Here is a 25,402-nt window from a genome sequence, read left to right as displayed (position 1 = left end):
TTTGGTCCACCAAGCCCACACAATTCTCCCAATTCTCTGCATCTAACCCCATCAACATATCCCTCAATACTTTTCTCCCTCACCTGCCGCCCCCATAAATGCACCTATACTATTTGCCTCAACTGCTCCCAGTGGTCGCGAGTTCCACATTCTCAACACTCACTGGGTAAAGAAGTTTCTCTGTAATTCCTTATTGGATTCATTAGTGAATACCTTCTATTTATGGCCTCCAGTTCTGGTCAAGGCCTTAGAGAGGGTACAGAGATTTACTGAACCATGGTTAGAAGACTTCAGTCATGTGCAGAGACAGAGAAACTAGAGCAGAGAAGGTCAGGGGAGATTTGATAAAAGTGTTGAAAATGTTGAAGGGTTTTGATGGAGTAAATAAGGAGAAACCATTTCCAGTGACAGAAGGCTCAGTAACCAGAGGGCACTGATTGAAGGTAATTGGCAAAAGAACATGAAGAAAACATTTTTACTCAGTGTGTTGTCATAATTTGGTATGCACTGCCTGAAAATGTAGTGGGAGCAGATACAATAATGACTTTCAAACGCGAATACATGAAGGGGAAAGATTTGCCAGGCCAGGAGGCGAGAGCAGGGAAGTGGGACTAATTGGATAGCTCCTTCAAAACACTGGCAGAGACACAATGGGCTGAATGACCTCCTCCTGTGCTGCATCATTCTCTCAATATACCATCCCCTTGTCTGACGCCTACAAATTAACACTTCCAGGAGGGAGCGCAGGATTTCTGTCAGGGTCCACACTCGGGGCCCATTCTCAAGCTATTGCTCCTCACTTGAGTCGTCAGCCGTTTGGCAGGTTTGCGAACTGTCTAGGCTGGCATCGGCGCATCTTTCTTTCGACCGTGTGTAACGAGGCTTTCAGAGCCGACAGACCTTTTAAAGGTCAAATTTTCTGTTGTTCAATTATCAAAAGGCGGCTGCCAGTCTGAGCTGCAGATGGTTCCTTCTGGATGAGTTCGGAGTGGCACATCGAGCATCGCGCCACAGGATGCTCCCTGAGACGAAGCCAATCTGCTGAGGGCCTAAAACGGAAAACGGAAAATGCCGGAAATACTCGGCGGGTCAGGCAGCATCTGTGGAGAGAGAAAAACAGTCCGGGATCATCCGCTTCCGCTGAAAATCGATGGACTTTTTGGGCCTACACGTCACATCCCCCCCCCCCGCCCCCCCCGGAAATTCCTGGCCACAGAGTTAACGTTTCAGGTCGATGTGGGGTTCAGGTGCAAGGTTATCTACCTGAGGATGTCTCCCCTTGTGGGAGAATCCAAAACTAGGAGACGTGGTTTAATAATTAGGTCTCCCGTTTAAAACTGGGATGAGGAGAAGTTTTTTCTCTCAGTGGGTCATTAGTCTGTGGAATTCTCTTTCCCAGGCAGCAGTGGAGCCTGGGCCATTGAATGTATTCAGGGCTGAGTGAGACAGGTTTTAGATCAACAAGGGGGCTGAGGGTTATGTGGGGCACACAGGAAAGTGGGGCTCAGCCATGATTTTATAGAATGACAGAGCAGGCCCAAGGGGCCTATCCTGCTCCTAATTCTTGTGTTCTCGTGTTTATTTTCTGTTTTTATTTCGGGTTTTGGTATTTTGCTTTTCTGCTGTTGAGGACAGACCGACCGATTATTTATCGAATCCATTCTCCTTTTAGGTTGATGTATCGGGCAACTGCAGAGTCACCTACAAGACAGGCAATAACCAGGTGACCAAGACCAAAGACCTTCTCAGTTGCGAGAGGCCGGAGTTTGGATCTGGTGCATCCAATCAGGTATGTTCCATTCCACTGATCAGTCGATGTAAACTCTGAATCAACGTCAGTGTTTTATCTTTACTAACATCAATTTGACTGTCTGTTTGTCTCAGTCTGTACCGCAGTTACCTGACCCACCAAGGTGAATTAGCTAAAATGAAAGCTCGTTGAATTGAAGACAAATATTGACCTGATTAGGGGATTGGTTATACAGTTGACAGAGAGCTGGGGCAATGGGTATTTACTTGAATTAGAAGGAAATAACTTGTGGTATCTAACAAGGGTCTACAATGAGGCTTCACCATATTTATTAATGATGTAGAGTGCACCAGTGGTTTCAAAACATTTTTGGCCTCTTCAGATTTACCAACTTGTTGACTACCCCTACAAGCTGTTTCTTTTCTAACTGCCCCTCCAATGGCCACATCTTTTGGAAATGTTACGATTGAAAAGGCTCCAACAGGGACAAAGAGTTTGATGCCATATGTCATGATCGGGTACAAGCGGTGCACAGAACTCTAGACAGATCTTTTAATGATACGAAAGAGAAACTAATTACAAAATTTTGATCACATGTTGTGAAAACATTTGCACATTTGCTGGCTTATAGATATATCAATGAACCTCTGACCCCCACTCACTCACTCAGCAACCCCTCTTCCCAACCTTCCTCCCCCTCACTCACTCACTCAGCAACCTCTCTTCTCAACTTTCCTCCCCCTCACTCACTCAGCAGCCCCTTTTCATAGCTCCCTCCTCTCCCGCACTCACTCAATCAGCAACCCCTCTTCCCAACCTTCCTCCCCCTCACTCACCCAGCAGCCCCTCTTCCCAACCACCCTCCCCGACACTCACTCACTCAGCTGCCCCTCTCCCCAACCCCCCTCCTCCTCACTCACTCACTCAGCAGCCCCTGTTCCCAACGTCCCTCCCCCTCCCCCCTCACTCACTCACTCACTCAGCAGCCCTCTTCCCAACTGCCTCTTCCCCCCATTCACTCAGCAGCCCCTCTTCCCAAACCCCTCCTGCCCCCACTCACTCACTCAGTAGCCCCTCTCCCCTCCCTCATCCCACTCACTCACTCAGCAGCCCCTCTTCATAGCTCCCTCCTCTCCCGCACTCACTCACTCAGCAACCCCTCTTCATAGCTCCCTCCTCTCCCGCACTCACTCAATCAGCAACCCCTCTTCTCAACCTTCCTCCCCCACACTCACTCACTCAGCAACCCCTCTTCCCAACCTTCCTCCTCCTCACTCACTCACTCAGCAGACCCTCTTCCCAATCCCCCTCCCCGTCACTCACTCCTCAACAGCCCCTCTTCCCAACCCCCTTACCCCCATTTACTCACTCAGCAGCCCTTTCCAAACCCCTCTTCCCCTTCACTCATTCACTCAGCAGCTCTTCTTTCCAACCCCCCTCCTCCTCACTCACCCTTCAACAGCCCCTCATCCTAATTCCTCTCCCCCACACTCACTCACTCAACAGCCCCTCTTCCCAACACCCCTCCCCTTCACTCACTCACTCAACAGCCCCTCTTCCCAACACCCCTCCCCTTCACTCACTCACTCATCAGCCCATCTTCCTAACCCGCTCCTCTCCCTCACTCAGCAATCCCTCTTCCCAACCTCCTCATGCCCCCAGTCACTCATTCACTCAGCAGCCCCTTTTTATTTTATTCATTCATGGGATGTGGGCTTTGCTGGCTGGGCCAGCATTTATTGCCCATCCCTAGTTGCCCTTGAGAAGGTGGTGATGAGCTGCCTTCTTGAACCGCTGCAGTCCATGTGGTGTAGGTACACCCACAGTGCTGTTAGGGTGGGAGTTCCAGGATCTTGACCCAGTGGCAGTGAAGGAACGGCGATATATTTCCAAGTCAGGATGGTGAGTGACTTGGAGGAGAACTTCTAGGTGGTGATGTTTCCGTCTATCTGCTGCCCTTGTCCTTCTAGATGGTGATGGTAGTGGTCGTGGGTTTGGAAGGTGCTGCTGAAGGTGCCTTGGTGAATTCCTGCAGTGCTTCTGGTAGAGGGTACACACTGCTGCTACTGTGCGTCGGTGGCTGAGTGAGTGAATGTTTGTGGATGGGGTGCCAATCAAGTGGGCTGCTTTGTCCTCGATGGTGTTAAGCTTCTTGAGTGTTGTGGGAGCTACACTCATCCAGGCAAGTGGGGAGTATTCCATCACACTCCTGACTTGTGCCTTGTAGATGGACAGGCTTTGGGGAGTCAGGAGGTGGGTTACTCATCGCAGGATTCCTAGCCTCTGATGTGCTGTTGTAGCCACAGTGTTTATATGGCTAGTCCAGTTCAGTTTCTGGTCAATGGTAACCCCTAGGATGTTAATAGTGGGGGATTCAGCGATGGTAATGCCATTGAATGTCAAGGTGCGATGGTTGGATTCTCTCTTGTTGGAGGTGGTCATTGCCTGGCACTTGTGTGGCGCGAATGTTACTTGCCACTTATCAGCCCAAGCCTGGATATTGTCCAGGTCTTGCTGCATGTGGACATAGACTGCTTCAGTATCTGAGGAATCGCAAACAGTGCTGAACATTGTGCAATCATCCCCACTTCTGACCTTATGATAGAAGGAAGGTCATTAATGAAGCAACTGAAGATGATTGGGTTGAGGACACTACCCTGAGGGACTCCTGTAGTAATATCCTGGAGCTGAGATGACTGACCTCCAACAACCACAACCATCTTCCTTTGTGCTAGGTGTGACTCCAACCAACAGAGAGTGTTCCCCCTGGTTCCCATTTTTTGGAGTCAGTTTTGCTCGGGCTCCTTGATGCCACACTCTGTCAAATGCTGCCTTGATGTCAAGGGCAGTCACTCTCACCTCACCTTGGGAGTTCAGCTCTTTTGTCCATATTTGAACCAAGGCTGTAATGAGGTCAGGAGCTGAGTGGCCCTGGCGGAACCAAAACTGGGCACCAGTGAGCAGGTTATTGCTAAGCAAGTGCCACCTGATAGCACTATCGATGACTCCTTCCATTACTTTACTGATGATGGAGAGTAGACTGATGGGGCGGTAATTGGCCGGGTTGGATTTGTCCTGCTTTTTGTGTATAGGACATACCTGGACAATTTTCCACATAGCTGGTTAGATGCCAGTGTTGTAGTTGGACTGGAACAGCTTGGCTAGGGGCACGGCAAGTTCTGGAGCACAAGCCTTCAATATTATTGCCGGAATGTTAACAGGGCCCAAAGCCTTTACAGTGACTAGTGCCTTCAGCCGCTTCTTGATATCACGTGGAGTGAATTGAATTGGCTGAAGACTAGCATCTGTGATGCTGGGGACCTCCAGAGGAGGCCGAGATGGATCATCCACTCTGGCTGAAGATTGTAGCAAATGCTTCAGCCTTATCTTTTGCACTGATGTGCTGGGCTCCTCCATCATTGAGGATGGGGATATTTGTGGAGCCTCCTCCTCCAGTAAGTTGTTTAATTGTCCACCACCACTGGATGTGGCAGGACTGCAGAGCTTAGATCTGATCTGTTGGTTGTGGGATCGCTTAGCCCTGTCTATCACTTGCTGCTTATGCTGTTTGGCATGCAAGTAGTCCTGTGTTGTAGCTTCACCAGGTTGATACCTCATTTTTAGGTATGCCTGGTGCTGCTCCTGGCATTCCCTCCTGCACTCTTCATTGAACCAGGGTTGACCCCCTGGCTTGATGGTAATGGTAGAATGGGCGATATGCCAGGCCATGAGGTTACAGATTGTGTTCGAGTACAATTCTGCTGCTGCTGATGGTCCACAGCGCCTCATGGATGCCCAGTCTTGAGTTGCTAGATCTGTTCGAAATCTATCCCATTTAACACAACACGATGGAGGGTATCCTCAATGTGAGGGCGGGACTTTGTCTCCACAAAGAATGTGCAGTGGTCACTCCTACCGATACTGTGATGGACAGATGCATCTGCTGTAGGCAGGTTGGTGAGGATGAGGTCAAGTATGTTTTTCCCTCTTGTTGATTCCTTCACCACCTGCCGCAGACTCAGTCTAGCAGCTATGTCCTTTAGGACTCGGCCAGCTTGGTCAGTAGTGGTGCTACCGAGCCATTCTTGGTGATGGACATTGAAGTCCCCAACCCAAAGTACATTCTGCGCCCTTGCCACCCTCAATGCTTCTTCCAAGTGGTGTTCAACATGGAGGAGCACTGATTCATCAGCTGAGAGGGGGTGGTACATGGTAATCAGCAGGAGGTTTCCTTGCCCATGTTTGACCTGATGCCATGAGACTTTGTGGGGTCTGGAGTCGATGTTGAGGACTCCCAGGTCAACTCCCTCCCAACTGTATACCATTGTACCGCCACCTCTGCTTGGCCTGTCCTGCTGGTGGGACAGGACATACCCAGGGATGGTGATGGTGGTCTCTGGGACATTACCTGTAAGGTATGATTCAGTGAGGATGACTATGTCAGGCTGTTGCTTGACTAGTGTGTGAGACAGCTCTCCCAATTTTGGCACTAGCCCCCAGATGTTAGTAAAGAGGACTTTGCAGAGTCGACAGGGCTGAGATTGCCATTGTCACTTCCAGTGCCAAGGTCGATGCCGGGTGGTCAATCTGGTTTCAACCCTGCCCTTCTTCCCAACTCTCCTCCCACTCACTCACTCAGCAACCCCTCTTCCCAACCCCCTATGGCCCATCGGGCCTGTTCCGCCATTTAACAGGATCTACGCTGATAATTTGCTCAACTAACTCCACTTTCTCGCTACTCCCCATATTCCTTGATTCCCAGAGAGACTAAAAATCTCTCTCTGTCAGCCTTAAATCAACCACAGAGTATCCACAACCCCTGGGTTAGAAAATTCCAAAGATTCATGACCATTGGAATGAAGAAATTTCTCCTCAGCTCAGTCCTGAATGATTGACCCCTGATCCTGAGACTTTGGCCCTCTAGGTTCCCCAGCCAGGGGACACAACCTCTTTTTAAAAAATTCCTTCTTGCGATGTGGACGTCACTGGCCAGGTCAGTGCTCATCCCTACTTGCCCTTGAACTGAGTGTCAAAGGGCAGTTAAGAGTCAACCACATTGCTGTGGGTCAGGAGTCACATGTAGGCCAGGCCAGGTAAGGATGGCAGATTTCCTTCCCTAAAGGGCCTTAGTGAAGCAGATGGATTTTCACAACCATCGACAATAGTTTCATGGGCACTGTCACTATCAATTACTGTTTTTTTCATTAATTCCAGTAAATTCCACCAGCTGCCCTGGTGGGATTTGAACCCATGACCCCAGGGCATAAGCATTGAGTCCAGTGACATCACCACAATGCTGCCATCCCTCCCTAAGAAACAAGCTGTTTTGACAGTCAAGAACAATTCAACCGGATAACAAAGGGGTCAGTTCGTTTTTCAATTGACATGAGAAGACGGGGATGGGCAACAGTGGGAGTACGCAGGTGGGGAAGGGGCATCAGTGACGAAATACATCCAAGCAGAGTTAGCAACACGATGTTTGCGGCCTGCTTCACATGAGGGTATTAGCAGCTCTGCTCATAAACAGCAGGTGGAGCAATGGGATACAGAAATATAACTTGCCTATTGCACTCTCAAACTGGCCAGCACCGCTTGTCCTTTAGCTATCAGGTGCTTTCACACGGAGCGTAACATTTAATGACGGCCGTTATGTTTCTGTGGTAGAAAATTAAAATGGGAGTTAATGATTGTAGCTAATGCAGTCGGAGATGCCAATGGCACTTTCATATTGCCTGCCACTTTCTGTAACTCATTTTTGGTTTTGTTTTGAGCCCGCAACGCTGTCAGGTCTCCAGTCAGCGATTCAAGCTGCTGAACGGCAGCTAGTCTCAGCTGATTTTCGAGAGATGAGTTCCTGCTCTTAATTGCTGCCTAGTGAAGCCTGCAGAAAGTGCGAGTGTGGGAACTGGGGAGGGCCCCTTCGAGTGGGAATGAGATTTCTGTTTCCCCTCCACCTCCCCCGCCCCCGCCCCCGCCCCCGCCACCCCCCTTCCCCACACCCTCCCCCTCAACCTCCAGAGTCGATTGGCCTGTCACAGTCAATCTGACAGCGGTCCATTGGATAAGGCACTGGATGATATTTAGCAGCTGTGTGCATAGACACAAGGTACTGGATTTGTAGGCCTCACCAGGTTGTGCCAGTCCCTTGGTTCCAGCCCAACAATGGGCCATTTTTGCAGGTTTTGGGCCATGGGGCTACCTGCCCCCATGTGCTGACTAGCCAATCAGGCTCACGAACAATCTCGTTGAGGCCAATGAGAGGAGGTTGACTCGGCAACTTGCACCCACCGCCTCACAGACCTCAAAGTGGTGGCCTGGCTACTGAATCTATTTTAGAATTAAAGATTTGAAACAGTTGGAGACAGGGCACCTCCATGTTGAAGCGGCCCCTCTCTTACCTACGTTTACGGCCTGCTGCTCCTTTTGAGGCTGGAAGGCCTCAGATTGGCCGTCCCGCTTCGAGAACCCGCCCACTGCCCTTAATTGGACAGGGAAACTGTCTCCATGCCAATTAAGGTTGGGGGGAGGGAGCTACCCCATGAAAAATCCCAAGTAGTGATGGCTTCCCCCTGGGAGCAAGTCTGGGACCCGGAAACAGTCCCAACCCAGAGGAAAAATTCAGTCCCAAGGAGTCAAGGGGAAGGAATTGGACATAGATATTAGCGCCACTCCCTGCATCTGAATAATTATTTAGCATTAAGAGACCAATGGGCAAATGCAAATGGGGTGGAAACTTGTCTTGGCCATTGGCAGAGAGCATTGATGTCAATGGAGCTGAATAATAGTGGGCGGAGAGTATATGCGACTGATCTGATGCTCAACCTTCTCGCACTACTTCCTCAGATAAATTTCCTGATGCGTTTAACAGGTCTGTATCTCTACCCTTACAAATCCCTAGCACACAGCTGGCTAGTTTTAATGTCGTTCCAAAGCAAAGGATTAATCATGCTTTGAACTGGTGAATCTGAATCACATCCTGCCCTGATAGTTGTAGCCAATAAAAGGTCTATAACATTGGGTCGCAGGTGATTGTTTCTTTCCCCTCCTGCAGAATATTCGGGCTGTAGAATTCTACAAATCCACCCTGCAAAATGCAAGTGGAGTTATAAACGTTTGAACTTTTTCAGTAGCTGTAGGTGAGACAAGGGGACTTGTCAGTGGGACAATGCTGGTGGCTTATTGATATCACCAGGAGGCCATAGATATATGCAGAGTGCATTCCAGTGCAGAAGCTGCTCTTTGCACTCTCACAGCACTTTATTTCTAATTCATGCTTCAGAGAAAAAAAGTTCATGGCTAATCCTCATTTCATGGACATCTAGATGCACTGCAATTATTACTCTGGTACAGGGGGCCCTATTTATGCAGCAGGCGGTAAAGAAGGCAAATGGTATGTTGACCTTCATAGCGAGAAGATTCGAGTACAGGAACAGGGATGTCTTGCTGCAATTGTACAGGGCCTTGGTGAGACCACACCTGGAATATTGTGTGCAGTTTTGGTCTCCTTATCTGAGGGAGGATGTTCTTGCTGTAGAGGGAGTGCAGCGAAGGTTTACCAGACTGATTCCTGGGATGGCGGGACTGACATAATAGGAGAGATTAAGTCGGTTAGGATTACGTTCGCTGGAGTTCAGAAGAATGAGTGGGGATCTCATAGAAACCTATAAAATTCTAACAGGACTAGACAGGGTAGATGCAGGAAGGATGTTCCCGATGGTGGAGGAGTCCAGAACCAGGGGTCACAATGTGAGGATACGGGGTAGACCATTTAGGACTGAGATGAGGAGAAATGTCTTCACCCAGAGAGTGGTGAGCCTGTGGAATTCGCTACCACAGAAAGTAGTTGAGGCCAAAACATTGTATGTTTTCAAGAAGGAGTTAGATATAGCTCTTGGGGCGAAAGGGATCAAAGGATATGGGGAGAAAGCGGGAGCAGGCTATTGAGTTGGATGATCAGCCATGATCATAATGAATGGCGGAGCAGGCTCGAAGGGCCGAATGGCCCACTCCTCCGATTTTCTATGTTTCTATGTTGTTCCATTTATACGCTGTCTGGAGCTTTTGTCATGGTTGACCATCAGCCTCCATTGCCTCTCATCTTATCCTGCTGGGTGGGACTGCTCTTGCCTGGTCCCATTGTTAACTATACAGCCATAGCCAGGGTATTACCTGCAATGGCTTCTCTTCCCACTCCCACACCATTAACTCTGGTGTCCCCTCCAAAGATCAATCCTTGACCCCCTCTTATTTCCAATCTATATGCTGCAACTCAGCGACATCATCTGAAAGCACTGGGTCATTTTCCACATGTACACCAATGACACCCAGCCCCATCTCATCTCAACCTCTCTCTGCCTCTCCATCATCTCCACATTGTCAGACTGCTTGTCCCACACCCAACACTGGATGAGCAGAAATTCCCTTGAACTGAATGTTGGGAAGACCGATACCATTGTCTTTCCCAGAAGAAAAAAAACAGTAAAAACTGGGAAATAAGAGTTCTGGTCCATACTGGTCTTGTATACCTTAAAAAAGAACACCAACAAAAACTGGGAAATAAGAATGCTGGTCTGTGCCGGCCTTGTATACCTTAAAAGGGAACACCAATATAACCTGGGAAAAATGAATACTGATCCAAACTGTTTTTTCCCTTCTGGGTTGGTCCTTGCCGCGACTCCATTTCCTAGCCACCAACTCTATCCCTCTCCCTAGAAATCGTCTGAGGCTTAATCAGCCTGCTCACAACCTTGATGTCATATTTGACCTCGAGATAAGCTTCGAACCATATGCCTGAACCATCGCCGAGATCACCTGTTTCACCTCCATAACATTGCCCGATTCCTTCCCTGTCTCAGCTCATCCGCTGCTGACACCCTCACACCCATGACCCGATAATCCCAACACTTTGCTGGCTGGTCTCCCACATCCTACCCTCCGTGAACTTGAGGTCATTCTGTGCTCTTCCACCTGTGTTCTTACCCGCGTCAAGTCCTGTTCACCAATCACCCCTCCGTGCACCATGTCCATTGGCTTCTGGTTAAGCAATGCCTCAATTCAAAAATTCTCATCCTTGCTTTCAAATCTCTCTACGGTCTCACCCCTCTCTATCTCTGCAAATCTCCTTCAGCCCTACAAGCCTCCAAGATGTCTGTGCTCCTCTACTTCTGGCTCCTTGATCGTTCCCAATTTTCCCATTGGTGGCCGTGCTTCAGCTGCCTTGAGCATAAGCTCTGGAATTCACCCCCTAAATCTGTCTGCCTCTCTACTTCATTTTCCTCCTTTCAAACTCTACTTAAGACCTACCTCACTGACCAACCTTTTGGTCATCTGCTCTAATATCTCTTTATGTAGGTCAACGTAAAATTTTGTTTGCTCCCGTGTATGTTTTATGACATTACAGGCGTTATATAAATACAAGTTTTGTTGTTGACATGATGACTGAACGCAATGAAGTCGTTTGTACAACTGCGAACCTGAATGGGCACAATTGCAGCTCAAGGCTTTTCAGACTTGCCACGATCCACTTAAATCCAGAGCCAAGGGAATGATTTGGTGAAGCAAATAAATAAGATGGAATAATATTCCTGTTTCCCTGACATGCCACCTTGGTTTAACTCTCTTGTTGTTGGTATAGGGCTTCCATTCAGCAACCTTCACATCGAAACACTTAGCCCATCAACTACATTCCTGCCATTGTTAACTTTGCATCGGTGTGGACCCATTCAGCGCTGCATAACAATAGCATCCCAGAAATGTAGGATGTGCCTGTTGAATGGTAGTGTTTTGAATTTTAATAATCACAATATCCGCCCCTTTATGTTGCATGCACTGTTCTTACCTGTTTTTAATGGTAGGTAATTTTTTGTAAAGTTAAACCTAGCACCTGGAAGGGTCCACCCCCTGAAGCTTAATCAAGAGCTCCATATTTATTTTCATCCGTTAGCCATCAGCTGCACTTTAAATAAATAGCCCTAGGCACAAAATTGGAGCTTTTACCTTGTCACAGACCAGGAATAGAAACTGAGACAAGAGCAAATCACTGCGGATGCTGGAAATCTAAAATAAAAACAGAAAATGCTGGAAACATTTGGCAGCATTCGTGGAGAGAGAAACAGAGTTGGTGTTTCAGGCCAGTGACCTTTCATCAGAAACGAAATTCAGGCCTGGGGCTGGGAACATCGTCGGAGCTGTTTCCACTCTGCTGGCTTCACTTCACCAAAAGCCCCGCTTGCGCACGTCCAAAGCGGATGAACAACATTTCCAAGGCTGCGTTTGCAGCCAACGCTGTGCGTGTGCAGTTGTCTGCGCGACTGCCATCTTCATGGAGGGGTGGGGGATGCAGTGGGCGACATGAACCCAGCTTATCTACTTTCAAGAACTATCTACCATGTATCAAAATAAAGCGTCTGCTAACTTTGCAAAATCATATTTAGTTCTGCAACGCCATTAACTCGTTGATCCTCCTCAAATTGAAGAGATTTGAGAACGTGACAGAACAGGCCGACGATTTAAGGCAGATTCTGTCCCTTTGCCAAACGACTAGAATGAGTCAGCTCAGTACAATATTGCAGCAGTTTTCTTCCCTGTCCTTTTGCATCACTGAATATTTAGCAACATATATTCACTGCGCTTACAAATTGCAGACGACGGAAATTATTAAAATGAGTTGAAGATTCTGGATTGTCCCTGTCACTCCTCGTAAAATACTGTAACACTTTCTCCAAGTGTCAATGCAATGCTCGTGAGCTGGATATTCCAAGTAACCTGCAGAATAAGTGATGTGTGGGATCCACGGAATCCGCAAACTAAGAACGTATTGCAACACCTGAGTTTGAAAGCAAAATGAGTTGGCGGTGTGCTGGGTAAACTGATTGCTATGGCGCGGCAGGTGATGTGTGCCAGGCGGATCAAATCCATGGGGGAAACTTGATCACGCTATCACAATGGTTTTGTAATTTGTATTTATTTCGAGATGTGTGCACTGAATTCAGAAGTAATAAGACCACGAAGACTTTTAGAGATTTTTTAAAAAAACTAAGTTAAAGTATTTGTTCACAAAAGAGAAGATTTCAAGCACATACATAGAATTACAAATTACTACTATAATAACTCCTAAAATCCCTAATTAACCTGGCTCCCAGTTACACCCCCTTTAAGACAACAGTCCAAAAATAGATTTTAGATTTTAAACAGATCCAGAAAATTAATACAATACCCTAGACAGTGGAATTCAATGTGGCTTTCTCCAGCTTCGGTGTCTATAGACAGCAGGCTTATGTACAAATACTGGAGGCTTCATTAAGGCTATTCCACACAATTCTGTTAGATCTTACAATGCCTTCCCCTCACTTATAGCCTCATTCTCCTTTATAAATGTTTCTCTCTTCTTAATATGTAAATTACATTGTTTCCATATGTCTTTGGAACTTTACCTTTCTCATAATATAAATCTTTTCATGTCGCCAATATTCTCATTAACCCCTTTGAAATTCAAACCTCTCTTCATCTTTCAAAAATGCAAATTCCTGTCACGCCTTACATGCTAAGACCCCAACTGTGTTTACCTATTTTAAAGACACTTCTACACCTTACTTCTTTTAATAACTTCAACTTGCAGTCTGCTTGGAGACAAAAATGTAACTAAATCACACATAGACAGAAAAACAGAACCCCCCCATAAACCTACTTTACAATATACCAGAAAAATATGATGAAAATTATTGTACTCTCGTAACATGATGTGTGCCCGTCATTGGATTTCTGTGTGTGCGCAGCCAGCACACAGACGGGTATTGGCAGCTATATTGCACTGCCATATTGCGTTGGCAGGAGTCAGTGTTTCTTCAATGCTCCGTCAACAAAGCAAGAACAGCACCAAGAAATTTTCCACGCGTGGATGTATTAGAAGGGTTCAGAAATAGGTGACCAGAAAGCTTCCAGGCCATTATGACAAAAGGTTTAAGCGATTCCATTTATTTTGCACTGGGGAAAAGGATTAAGAGGAGACAAATTAAATTGAAGCAAGCAGCCTGTTCTCATGGGCAGCGAGCATAGGATGAGAGGACACTGTTGTGGAATTCGCAAGCCTTCAAGAAGGTTCGAGATTGGGAATAGGAGCATTCTTTCTCACAGGATGGTTGATGTGTGGAACAAATTTTGCATTAGGATGAATTAAAAGGACCTAAATCCTAGTTGAAAAATTGGATCGAAGGAAAAGAAATCCTTTGATTTTGTTTTTTCGTTTATTCCCCCAGGACAAGTTGGGAAAGGAAATCCATTTTCTGTGACCTCGGGCATTAGCAGGTAGTGTGGAAGGGGAATTGTATACGGACGCTAGTTAGAACATGATGGCTTTGGCTTTTCCTGTAGTGTGGAGTGCTTGGCTACCCGTCCTATAAGCTGCAAGTGTTGTTGTTGATTATCCCCCTCAAGAGGCGGGAAATTGGTTTCTGCAACTTTGAGCCACCAACCAAGCAGACCACAGGTACTCAAGCCCTGCCTGTTGAGCGGTTCCCTCTGCCCTTGTCTGGATATAGCCATTCTTGGGTTCAGTTGCCATGTCCCGCCATATACTTTTGACTTCCTCGTGAACTCATCCCAGCCTGTGCCCTACCTGATGTTCTTCCCTCACCCCAGACCAACAAGAAGCAGAATCGTTGGTCATTCGTCTCATTGCTGTTCATGGGATGTCGCGGTTGCAAAATGGCTGCTGCATTTGGCCACATAACAGTAGCCGCTGCCCCTCAAACATTATTCATTGTGAGAAGCACCTTGACATACGTTGGCGCCGTAAGGCGTTACATAGTATTCCTTCTCGAGGCGTGTTCAGTACACTTGCTGTACCCTACCTATCACATTCCTCTCTCCGTAACATGTCCTGTCAATGCACACAGTTCATGCCCAGTGTTGGTCACACTGACATCCTAACTGTTATCCCACAGCCTGATCCGGAATCATCCAACTTCCGCTTGAGCGCTGCTTCCCGGATTTTCTCAGCAGTTCGGTGCAGTGCCAACCACACATGCGCACTCCTGACCATGTCCTGTGAAAAGACTCTCCTCCAGCCAAAAATGCCTCTGCCCCTCATCCCTTCACCCCAGGCAACCGGCGTCCCACCCTGTAAGCAGTGGGCAGTAAATGCCAGTTTCACCCACATCCTGAGAATGATATTTTAGAAATTGACCTCCATGTTGATTTTCACATTGTCACCATCATAGATGTCTTTAACCTCCTTTCACCCTCGGTGTGCTTTATGGGTATAATCTCAGTGATTGGGATGTTCCTGGAACCTCAGCGCTTTCCTTCAATGCGCAGTTCCTTGATCAGTAAACACCGATAACCAATACAGTAAGGATGACAAGAGTATCTGAACATTGCAGCTCCTTTACCATCTTTATCTTTGTGCCTTCACGTTCACCACCTTCGGTGTGTCACCCGCTCGTTTTCTACATTAAGACAGTGACTACATTTCAAGAGTACTTCATTGTCACGTGCTCTGGAATGCCCCGGGGGTCATGAAAGGCAATGCTGGGACTGTTCTCCTTGGAGAGGAGAAAGTTGAGAGGAGATTTGATAGAGGCATTCAAAATCATGAGGGATAAGGACGGAGTAGATAGAGAGAAACTGCTACTGTTGGTGGAAGGACCGAGAATGAGATTTAAGGTAATTGGCAAACAAGCAATGGAGACGCGAGGAGAAGCTTTTTCACGCAGCGAGTGGTTGGGATCTGGAATGCGCTGCCTGAGAGTGTGGTGGAGGCAGGTTCAATTGGAGCATTCAAGAGGGAATTAGACAGTTACCTGAAAAGGCAGAATGTGCCGGGTTATGGGGAGAAGGGAGGGATGTAGCTCTAGGTGAGCTGCTCATCGGATAGCCAGCACAGACTCGATGGGCTGAATGGTCTCCTTCTGTGCTGTAACAATTCCTTTTCTTTTCATTGCCTCACCCATGCATTGACCCATGACAACAAGAACGATTTGCATTTCAATAGCACAACCTCGGAGTGTTCCAAAGCATTGCGAGCAATTAACTGTTATCACTGTTGGATAATGTACACAAACACGGCAGCCAATATGCACAAAGCAAGAATCCACAAGCAGCATAATGACTAGATAATCTGTTTCTGTGATGTTGGTTAAAGGATAAGTATTGACCATGACACTGGAGAGAACTCGCACGCTTTTCTTTTGAGTAGTAACATGTGAAGTAGCAAAAGGAATTCAAGGGGGTTTAGCCTGTTTGCTGTGGTAGGGAAGATGTTTACTGAAGTACACTCTTGTAGGGAGATGGGTTATGGAAATTATGTGTAGCTTCAAAAGGGCACTGCGATGTGGTGAGCAGAGGTTTATGTTGAGACAGGTAATTAAGAATTACTGAACGTGTGGTAACAGTCTGAAGAGAATATTTTCCAGCTTTATACACGCATGTAAGCGTTACCAGAAGGGGACCAAATCAGCAATATTTGCTCGCAAAAGGAAGCCACGTTTCATACATTACAGCAATGACTACACTTCAAAAGAACGTCATTGGCTGTAATGTGCTTTGGGACATTGTGAGGTCATCAAAAGCACTACATAAATGCAAGCTCACCTTTCTCTGGTCAAATGTTGCAGCTCAGCGCAGTACACCAGCGACATCTTTTCTATTTCTTACGCCAGCCATTCTGTGAGTGTTCTGTCTGAGGTTACCACAGTTACTGGCCAAGACCCCATCCTGTGCCGTGGGGACACGTCCATAATGAACTGAATTCAGGCCATTGATCTGCGCGACCTTTGAACCCAGATCCTGGACATGAACGCTCATTATCTAATTAGTGAAGCACAAAAAAATTAACATGCAGATTTGCTATGAGTGCCCTGACCAAAGGCAGGTCCTTGGCTCATTGTCCGCTCATGCTGCATCCTGAGCTGCTTTCTTGGCAGTTTTTTGTCAGCAGTGGTTTGCCATCGTCTCCCGCTCTCAGGGGCAGGGCAAGGAGGCAGGCCCAGGAGGCAGGCCCCAAGCCTACCTCAGCCAGAGCAGGAATCGAACCCATGCTGTTGGTGTTATCTTGAACCCCACCTACCCAGCTGAGCTAACCAGCCTCTAGCATACGGTGACAGCCAGCAACTAGGAAGGCAAATGAAATGTTGGCCCTTATTGTAAGAGGGAATATAAAAGTAGGGAAGTCTTGCTACAACTGCAGAGAGGGCATTGGTGAGACTGCACCTAGGATTCTGCATATAGTTTTGCTCTGCTTATTTTCTTTCTTTCCTGGAATGTGGGCATCACTGGCAAGGCCAGCATTTGTTGCCCATCCCTAATTGCCCTTGAACTAAGTGGCTGACTAGGCCATTGCAGAGGGCAGTTGAGAGTTAACCACAGTCTGGAATCACATGATGGCAGATTTCTTTCCCATTAGTGAACCAGATGGTTTTTTACAACAACTGATGATAGTTGTCATGGTAACTACCATGACTAGCTTTATATTCCAGATTTACTGATTAAGATTTAAATTCTACCAGCTGCCGTGGTGGGATTTGGACCTATGTCCCCAGAGCATTAGCCTGGGTCTCTGGATCACTAGCTCAGTGGCATTGCTGCTATGTCACCATCTCCCCAAGGAGGGATATACTTGCATTGGAGGTAGTTCAGAGAAGGCCCACTAATTTGACTCCTGGGATGAAGGGGTTGCCTTGCGAGGAAAGTTTGAGGAGGTTAGGCCTAAATTCATTGGAGTTTAGAAGAATGAGAGATGACCTTCTTGAAACATATAAGATCCTGAGGGCATTTGACAGGGTAAATGTTGAGAGAATGTTTTCCCTTGTGGCGGAATCTAAAACTAGGGGGCACAGTTTAAGATGGAGAAGAGGAGGAATTTCTTCTCTCAGCGAGTTGTTAATCTTTGGGATGTACTACCGCACAGAGCTGTGGAGGCTGGGTCATTGAATATATTCAAGGCTGAACTGGGAGTCGAGGGTTATGGGGAACAGGCAGTAATGTGGAGTTGAAACCATGTTCAGATCAGCCATGATCTTATTAAATAGCTGAGCAGGCTCGAGGGGTCGAGAGGCCCTACCCGTTGTTCTGTTTTTTATGTTTGTATGTTCGTGGTCGACTGCAGTTACCTTTCCCCAGTCCAACTGCTTTAATTCATAGAATGCCAAAGGAAAGCCGTCAGCTCTTCCAACATGATGTGCATTTCAGAAACTTAGAAGTCCTTCAGTTTTCTGTTAGTCAAAGCAGATGTTTGATAAAAAAAAAAATGTTGGCCTTTCATTCAAGGTTCTGGGAGTTCAGTGGCAGCCCACCTGTAAAGGTCTTTATTCTGTGGAGAATGGTGTTATCAAAACAGCTGTCACTGAGGAGAGTCACGTGGTCAACCTCAATCTTCAATCGACAATTGGTGCCAAGATCAGCTCAAGGTTTGCCAAATTTCACTTCTTCTTGTGTGTAGCTGTGGAATGGAAGGATAAGGTTACTGTAAAAGTGCAGTACTTGTGTGCACCCCTGCATGGATACGATCCAGGCTTCATCTGCCCTTTCAGCCAACGGCACTGCTCAAAGATTAGGGGAGTTCTCCCGATTTCCTGGCCAACATTTATCCCCTACCTAACACGACACAGAAGAGTATTTCTCTGTTTGTGGGGCCTGACTGTGCACAAAATGGCTGCCTGGTTACCCCCATTTTACAACAGTAACTATGCTTCAAAAGTACTTCATTGGCTGTAAAGGGCTTTGGGACATCCTGCAGTCACGGAAGGCGCCATATAAATGCAAGTACTTCCCATAAAGGGCGCCAGATTTCAGAAATGAGCATTCTGTTTGCCGGCAGGTAATGTGACTTAAATCTTAAATTTGAGTTGTTATAGGTGTTGTTATAAATATAAGTTGTGGTTGAATGGATAAACCGTGTTGAAAACCAGCCTTCCGCCCAATGTCATTCCATCCAAAATGATGCCTTCATTTCAACCCTGAGGAGGGCTGAGTATGCCAGTGCATGAAGGCATCCAGTGCCTAAAAAGCCACTCAGTTCAGGGGGGGTGGGCAATGAACGCTGACCTAGCCAGTGATGCCACATCCTGTGAACGATTTTTTACAAAAAGAAACCTGATTTTTCTCCCAGTGTTTTTCTTCAACCCTCCAGGTATTCAGTCATATGCCAATAACGTTAGGGCCAATTTTAACGTCCCAACTGAAATCACTTCACTCAGCATCGCCAGAGAGAGCTGCCAAATGGCAAGGCAAAGAAAATAGGGGATTCAGTGTGCGTTGTTCCACTTACCTCCTGCCTCTGTACGATGCAGGAGCAGAAGATCAGGTGCAGGGGATGAGGCTCTATTTTGCTCTGATTTGTAGAGTGGAGGAACTCCGGTCCTGATACCGGGAAGTTTGTTTGTTTGTTGAGAAGTGGGCAGCAGGCCAGATTTTTGCGGGGCTGTTTGGGTTGGTATTCCCACGTCCTCAAATGTTCGTTTAATGCATGTTGCTTTTCAATGCAAATAGTGGTTTGTTTCATTTGCTCCTTATGTGCCAAATATGTTTTCACCCTCCTTGTCTGAAGCGGGAGTCAGTTGACCGAAGCGATTATTTCTCGCCACAGACAGCAGCTTCACTACTTGACTTCAGAACAAAGGCCCGGAGAATTTTATGGGAACAATCTTTTGGAAGCACTACACAGCCTCGGGACCTATATACCCTTACCTCTGACTGGGAGTTTGGAGAAGGCACCCTTTAAAGTCCGTACACCTGTAAGTATCCACACTGTGTCCTAACATCACAAGTTTGATGACTATGGAGGTCATGTTGAACTTGTATAAGACGCTAGTTAGGCTTCATTGGAGCACTGCGTCCAGTTCTGGGCACCATACTTGAGGAAGGATGTGAAGGCATTGACGAGAGTTCAGAGGAGGTTCACACAAATGATTCCAGGGATGAAGAACTGTAGCTATGAGGATCGATTGGAGAGGTTGGGACTGTTTTCCATGGAGAAAAGAAGGTTGAGAGGAGACTTGATAGAGGTATTCCAGATCCTGAGGGGTTATGGACAGGGTAAATAGTGAGAAACTGTTCCCACTCAAGAGAACATAAAGAACTTGAGGGCACAGATTCAAAATAATTGGCAAAAGGAGTAAATGTGATGTGAGGATAAATTCTTTCACCCAGAGGGTGGTTGGAGTCTGGAACAAACTTCCTGAGAGGGTGGTGGAGGCAGGTTCGATCGAGGTATTTAAAAGGAAATTGGATTGCTACCTGAAAAGAGAGAATGTGCAAGATTACGGGGATAAAACAGGGGAGTGGGACCAGGTGGAATGCTCTTTCAGAGAGCCAGGGCAGACTCGATGGGCCGAATGGCCTCCTTGTGCACTGTAAAGCTTCTGTGATACTGTGAGTAGATGTTGTACCCTGTTTGCTGACCTTCTTTGACAGAGCTGGCTTTAGGTCTTAAACCGTGGCCATTATGCCTTCCGGTGTGAAATGGTATTTTATCCACTGGATCATACAACAGATGATAACAGCTTACATATATTGCTCCTTTAGCATATTAAAACATCCCAAGACGCTTTGTAGAAATGCTAACAACCAACAGAACCATGTAAGAAGATATTAGGACAAATGCCACCTTTGATGTTTTATATGGTTTTCACCTCCCTCTCCGGGGGCTTGGGCACACGTTCCAGGCCCACACCTCAGTGCAGTACTGAGGGAGTGCTGCACTGCCGGAGATGCCATCTTTCAGATGAGACGTTAAACTGTCCGCTCAAGTGGACGTAAAAATACCATGACATTATCCAAGGGAAAGCAGGAGAGTTCTCTCCGATGTTCTGGTCAATATTTATCCCTCAGCAACACAAAAACAAATGATCTGGTCATTATCTCATTGCTGTTTGTGGGACTGCTATGTGCTGTCGCACTTTCTACTTTTCAATAGTGGCTATAATTCAAAAAAAGGAGCTCTTTGTCTGTAAAGCACTTTGGAACATGTTGAGATTATGAAAGGTGCTGTATTAATGCAAAACTTCCTTTCTTTCAATGGATTCTTATGGTAAACAATTTCTTTTTCTAAAAACTCTTTATCTGAAATCAAATGCTTCTAACTTCCTGCATTATGGTTCTTGTAAAGCCCTTGAGTTCGCTCATTGCTGATTCACCAAACAATGGAAATGGTCTTCCACTGTTAATCTGAACAGGCAGTGAAAACTACGCGGCTGTGATTGCTGTGGGCTTCCATAGTCGAGTTCCTGATCTGCATGTGATTAAAGTGAGACCCTGGCCACACTGGTTCGCAAATTGTGTTCTCTTGAATCCTCTTAACATCACATTGAAAGCAGCTGTTAGATTTGCTAGAAATTTTTGCACGCTGGTTTGATCAATCGATGGTAAGAACAGTAACCTTCCCTCCTCTGATTCTAATTTCACCTTTTTTCTACACTGTCCATATCGTTTGCCAAAGCTATACCATTTGATGAGTTTTCAGAGCAATACGAAAGGTGCCTTGGAGCTGATTGCTGTCAGGAAAAGTAGTTTTTGTACCCTGTATCAATTGTGTAAAAGAGGGCAACTGAATGCATCATGGAATTAAGATTAAATCATTTATTACATTTTTACAACTCAATTGTTGCGGACGAAATAATTTGAACATGTCAGTGCAATATTTGTAAATGCAGTTTCTCCACCGTATATAATCAGTATGTGGTCAGCAGTCATCTGCTTTCTTCCCAAGGATGAAGGTTTATGACTTAATAATGAGTAGGGGGAAGTATGGAACAGCCTTGGTTCTCTCGGCACTGCCCTTGGCCTTTTTTGTCATTGTAGTTGTGCCAATTCCATTCTGTAAAGTCAGATGCTATCTTTGAGTTAATTCAAAAGCTTGCATCTTGAATTCTTTGTTCTGCTTTTGAGATGAAGCTGTGATTAGAGGTTACGGTATCAGCTGAGAAGTGTTGGAATTTTGCTCCACCTCAATCTAAACTAATATTCCATTGTTAAAGCAGTCTGAAGTTCAACCAGAATTTCATGGTATTACCCCTTGCTCTATCTCTTGTACCCCTACCCTAGCCACCTGTCAGTCACATTTTGACCAACCTGTTCAGTTCCAGCCATTGGCAGTTGGCTTGAAGTACATCACCACATGGGAGCGACTGTGGTATGTTTTCAACCTGCTGTTCACCCATCACCCCTGTACTCGCTGCCCTACATTGGCTCCTGGTTTGGCATTGCCATCATGTTTAAAATTCTCATCTTTGTGTTCGAAGTGCTTCATGGCCTTGCCTTTCCCTATCTTTTTAATCACCTCCAGCCCTCCAACCCTCCAGCAACTTTGTGCTCCTACAATTCTGGGCATCCAGGAATTTAATCGCTCCACGAGTGGCAGCCATATCTTCAGCCGTAAAGTCTAGAATTCCCACCCTAAAACTCTCTCCCTCTGCTCTTAAAAGGTACACCATGAAACCTACCTCTTTGATCAAGCTTTTGGGCCACCTGTCCTAACATCATCTTATGTGGATGGGAGTCACAGTTTATTGGTTAACATTACTGTGAAGCACCCTAGGACATTTTGCTACATTAAATGGACCATATAAATGTTGTTAACAAAAACAAAAATACCTGGAAAAACTCAGCAGGTCTGACAGCATCTGCGGAGAGGAGCACAGTTAACATTTCAAGTCCGTATGACTCTTCACCAGAACTAAGGAAAAATAGAAAAGAGGTGAATATAAGCTGGTTTAAGGGGGGGTGGGACAGATAGAGCTGGATAGAAGGCCAGTGATAGGTGGAGATAGCCAAAAGATGTCATAGACAAAAGGACAAAGAGGTGTTGATGGTGGTGATATACACTTCTTATATAACACCTCTTTGTCCTTTTGTCTATGACATCTTTTGGCAATCTCCACCTATTACTGGCCCTCTATCCAGCTCTACTTGTCCCACCCCCCCCTTAAACCAGTTTATATTTCACCGCTTTTCTATTTTTCCTTACTTCTGGTGAAGAGTCAGACGGACTCGAAACGTTAACTGTGTTCCTCTCTGCAGATGTTGCCAGACCTGCTGAGTTTTTCCAGGTATTTTTGTTTTCGTTTCGGAATTCCAGCACCTGCAGTTTTTTGCTTTTATCTTAGCATATAAATGTTGCTACTGGCTGGATATAAGCAGGGGTATTTGTGGTTCGCTTGCCCACTATAGAAGCTGTCTGATTTCTCTCACCCTTTGGAACACAAACTGCGGGCATTGGCAGCAGCAGGCAGCCTATCAGAAGGGCAGTTTTATATCCGGCCAGCAAGTTGAGTATTTAACTCCAAGGTCATCATCTGGGAAAGCTCAGAGGTACAGACCATCCCACTTTAAGCTGTACTCTGCTTCTAAGTGCTACTGGGTACATGTTAAGGTACGCAATACGCTTGAAGAGCTTGGAGGCCACGCTTTTGTTCCCACGTCCACCCTGGGAAATTTCTAATTTCAATTCAAAGTAGAGTATTGGATCCAACCAAGCATTTTGCATCAATGATTATAAAGTCAGTGCAATACCTTCAATCGGCACACTTTGGCAAAGAAACCAACAACGGACAGAGCCATCAGATGCAATTATTAGGGAGCCGAAGAGAGAGCTTATTTTTATATTATGCCTTTCAATCCCTCAGAAAATATAAGACCATAATCTCTCCTCCCTGCCTTATCCTCCTACAGCTGTAGCCCTTAGATCAATGTAAAATAGCAGGAGAGATTTCAAGTCGGTAATCCCATCAAGGACATTCGATGACATGAAATCCAATAGTAAAGTTTAGATGATTTTTTTTTTACAGAGCTTTCATCTGAACCTTGAGATTAGATTGTGGCCTTGAAATTAATAGCTGATACCTGTAAAAATACAGTTCAGTTCAGGTTTTGGTCTGTTCTCCTGTTAATGACTGTCAGTTCAATTACCAAACATTCATTAATTATTGTGGTATTACTAGAACTCGAACAGCAACTGTTATCTGCCCTGATTGCCAAGAGGTTCTTTCTCCAACGGGCCCTGCAATAATTTATTTACTGTTTTAATGATAACAATACATTTCTCTGGTTGTTTTCTCTAACTGTACATCTGTTTACGAGTCCTGTAAATAGTCATCACATTTTGAAATGCCAAAACTAATGACAAAGAAGGTCAAAGACATGCTGGCTTCCTTTGATCTGGAGATGGATATTGGTTAATCTACACGTTTCCATCGCCAAAAACCATGAACCTGTAATTAAGTTCAAGGTAGCTGCAAAAAAAATGATTTTGTGACATTAAAGGCAGAGGTCAGCAGTGAAAGTGAGCGTGTGTGTTCCTTCCTCCTACTTCTGTCTGTCTGTCCCTCTCCCTCTCTCGTTCTGTCTGTCTCTCTCTTTCTTCCTTTCTCTCATTCTGTCTGTCTCTCTCTCTCTTGCTCTCTTTCTTTCTCTATCTCTGTCTCTTTCTCCATCAGGCTTTCTTTCTTGTTCACTTGTCTTTTTCTCCTTCTTAACGCCTGTCTCTATTTCTCTTCATCCTTCACTTTTGTGTCTCCTCCATTTCTCTTTCTCTCTCTCCCTGTTTCGCTACTCCCTTCATTTTTAGCACATTTTTTTCACCTCAAGTAACTGGTATTTTCTTTTTGTTTTCCTTTTCATTTTAAGCCAGGGGACTGTAGCTTATTTTACTGAATTAGTAACTAATTAATTAACTAATCTGATAATTAAGGAAGGTTGAACAGACACGGCAGAGTTGGTGATGTGCTGTAACTGCAGCATTAGGGAGTTTGTTTCATTTCCCTTTATTCTTTCATGGGATGTGGGCATCGCTGGTAAGAACAGCATGTGTTTCCCATCCCTGATTGCCCTTGAACTGACCTTGCTAAGTCACTTCAGAGGGCAGTTAAGAGTCAGCCACATTGCTGTGTGTCAGGAGTCACCCAGACCAGTTAAGGACGGCAGATTTCCTTCCCTAAGTGAACCAGATGGGTTTTTACGACAATCGGTGGTAGTTTCATGGTCACTATTACTGAGACTGGTTTTATATTCCAGATTTATTAACTGTATTCAAATTCCACCAGCTGTTGTGGTGGGATTTGAACCCATGTCCCCAGAGCATTGGCCTGGGTCGCTGGATTACAAGCCCAGCGACATCACCACTATGCCACCCTCTCCCCCTAGTGAAGAGCATTGCGATCCTGGGCAACCATATCTGAGGTAGGTCTCTTCGGCTTGAGGGATTCAGCTCAGAGTTGTTGAGCTGAAGCCTGAGCTGCAGACGTTATGGGAGGGGAGAATTACCTGGATGCTTTATTCCAGGAGGCAGTCACAGCCCTTATGTTAAGTAGAACTGCAGCATTGGTGAATGGTCAGGATGCGACCGTGAGTTAGGCAGATGTGGGATGTATGGGATCAGGCATGTAGTGAAGGAGGAGCCTCAGCCCTTGACTTTGACCAACAGGTATGAGGTACTTGCTACCTGTGCAGATGAAAACAAAGACTGCAAGGTGGACCAGAAAACTGACCATATTGGTATAGGAAGCCATTCAAGTGGGGAGAGTGAAAAGGACTATGGTACTGAATGGGGACAGAATTGTCAGGAAAATGGATATTGTTCTTTGCAGCAGTAACCATGGGTTTCGAAGGTTGTGTTGCCTGCCTGGTGCCAGGTTTAAGGACACCTCCTCATAACTGGAGATG

At 46.1% G+C, this 25,402-nt stretch overlaps 1 protein-coding gene across 1 annotated transcript in view; it reads left to right on the top strand.

Moving 5' to 3' along the window:
- LOC144668552 (microsomal triglyceride transfer protein large subunit-like) overlaps positions 1–25,402 on the top strand; it is a 96,388-nt gene that overhangs the window by 19,731 nt on the left and 51,255 nt on the right. Inside the window, exons 5-7 of the mRNA XM_078530695.1 lie at positions 1,673–1,789; positions 18,014–18,153; positions 19,332–19,479. Of these exons, the coding sequence (XP_078386821.1) occupies positions 1,673–1,789; positions 18,014–18,153; positions 19,332–19,479 (405 nt within the window). The remainder of the gene's footprint in view (positions 1–1,672; positions 1,790–18,013; positions 18,154–19,331; positions 19,480–25,402) is intronic.

This window comes from Cetorhinus maximus, chromosome 27 (assembly GCF_964194155.1).
Source record: "Cetorhinus maximus chromosome 27, sCetMax3.hap1.1, whole genome shotgun sequence".
NCBI classification, from domain to species: Eukaryota; Metazoa; Chordata; class Chondrichthyes; order Lamniformes; family Cetorhinidae; genus Cetorhinus; species Cetorhinus maximus.
The sequence above is the reverse complement of the archived record's forward strand: the minus strand, read 5'-3'. Positions and strand labels throughout refer to the sequence as shown.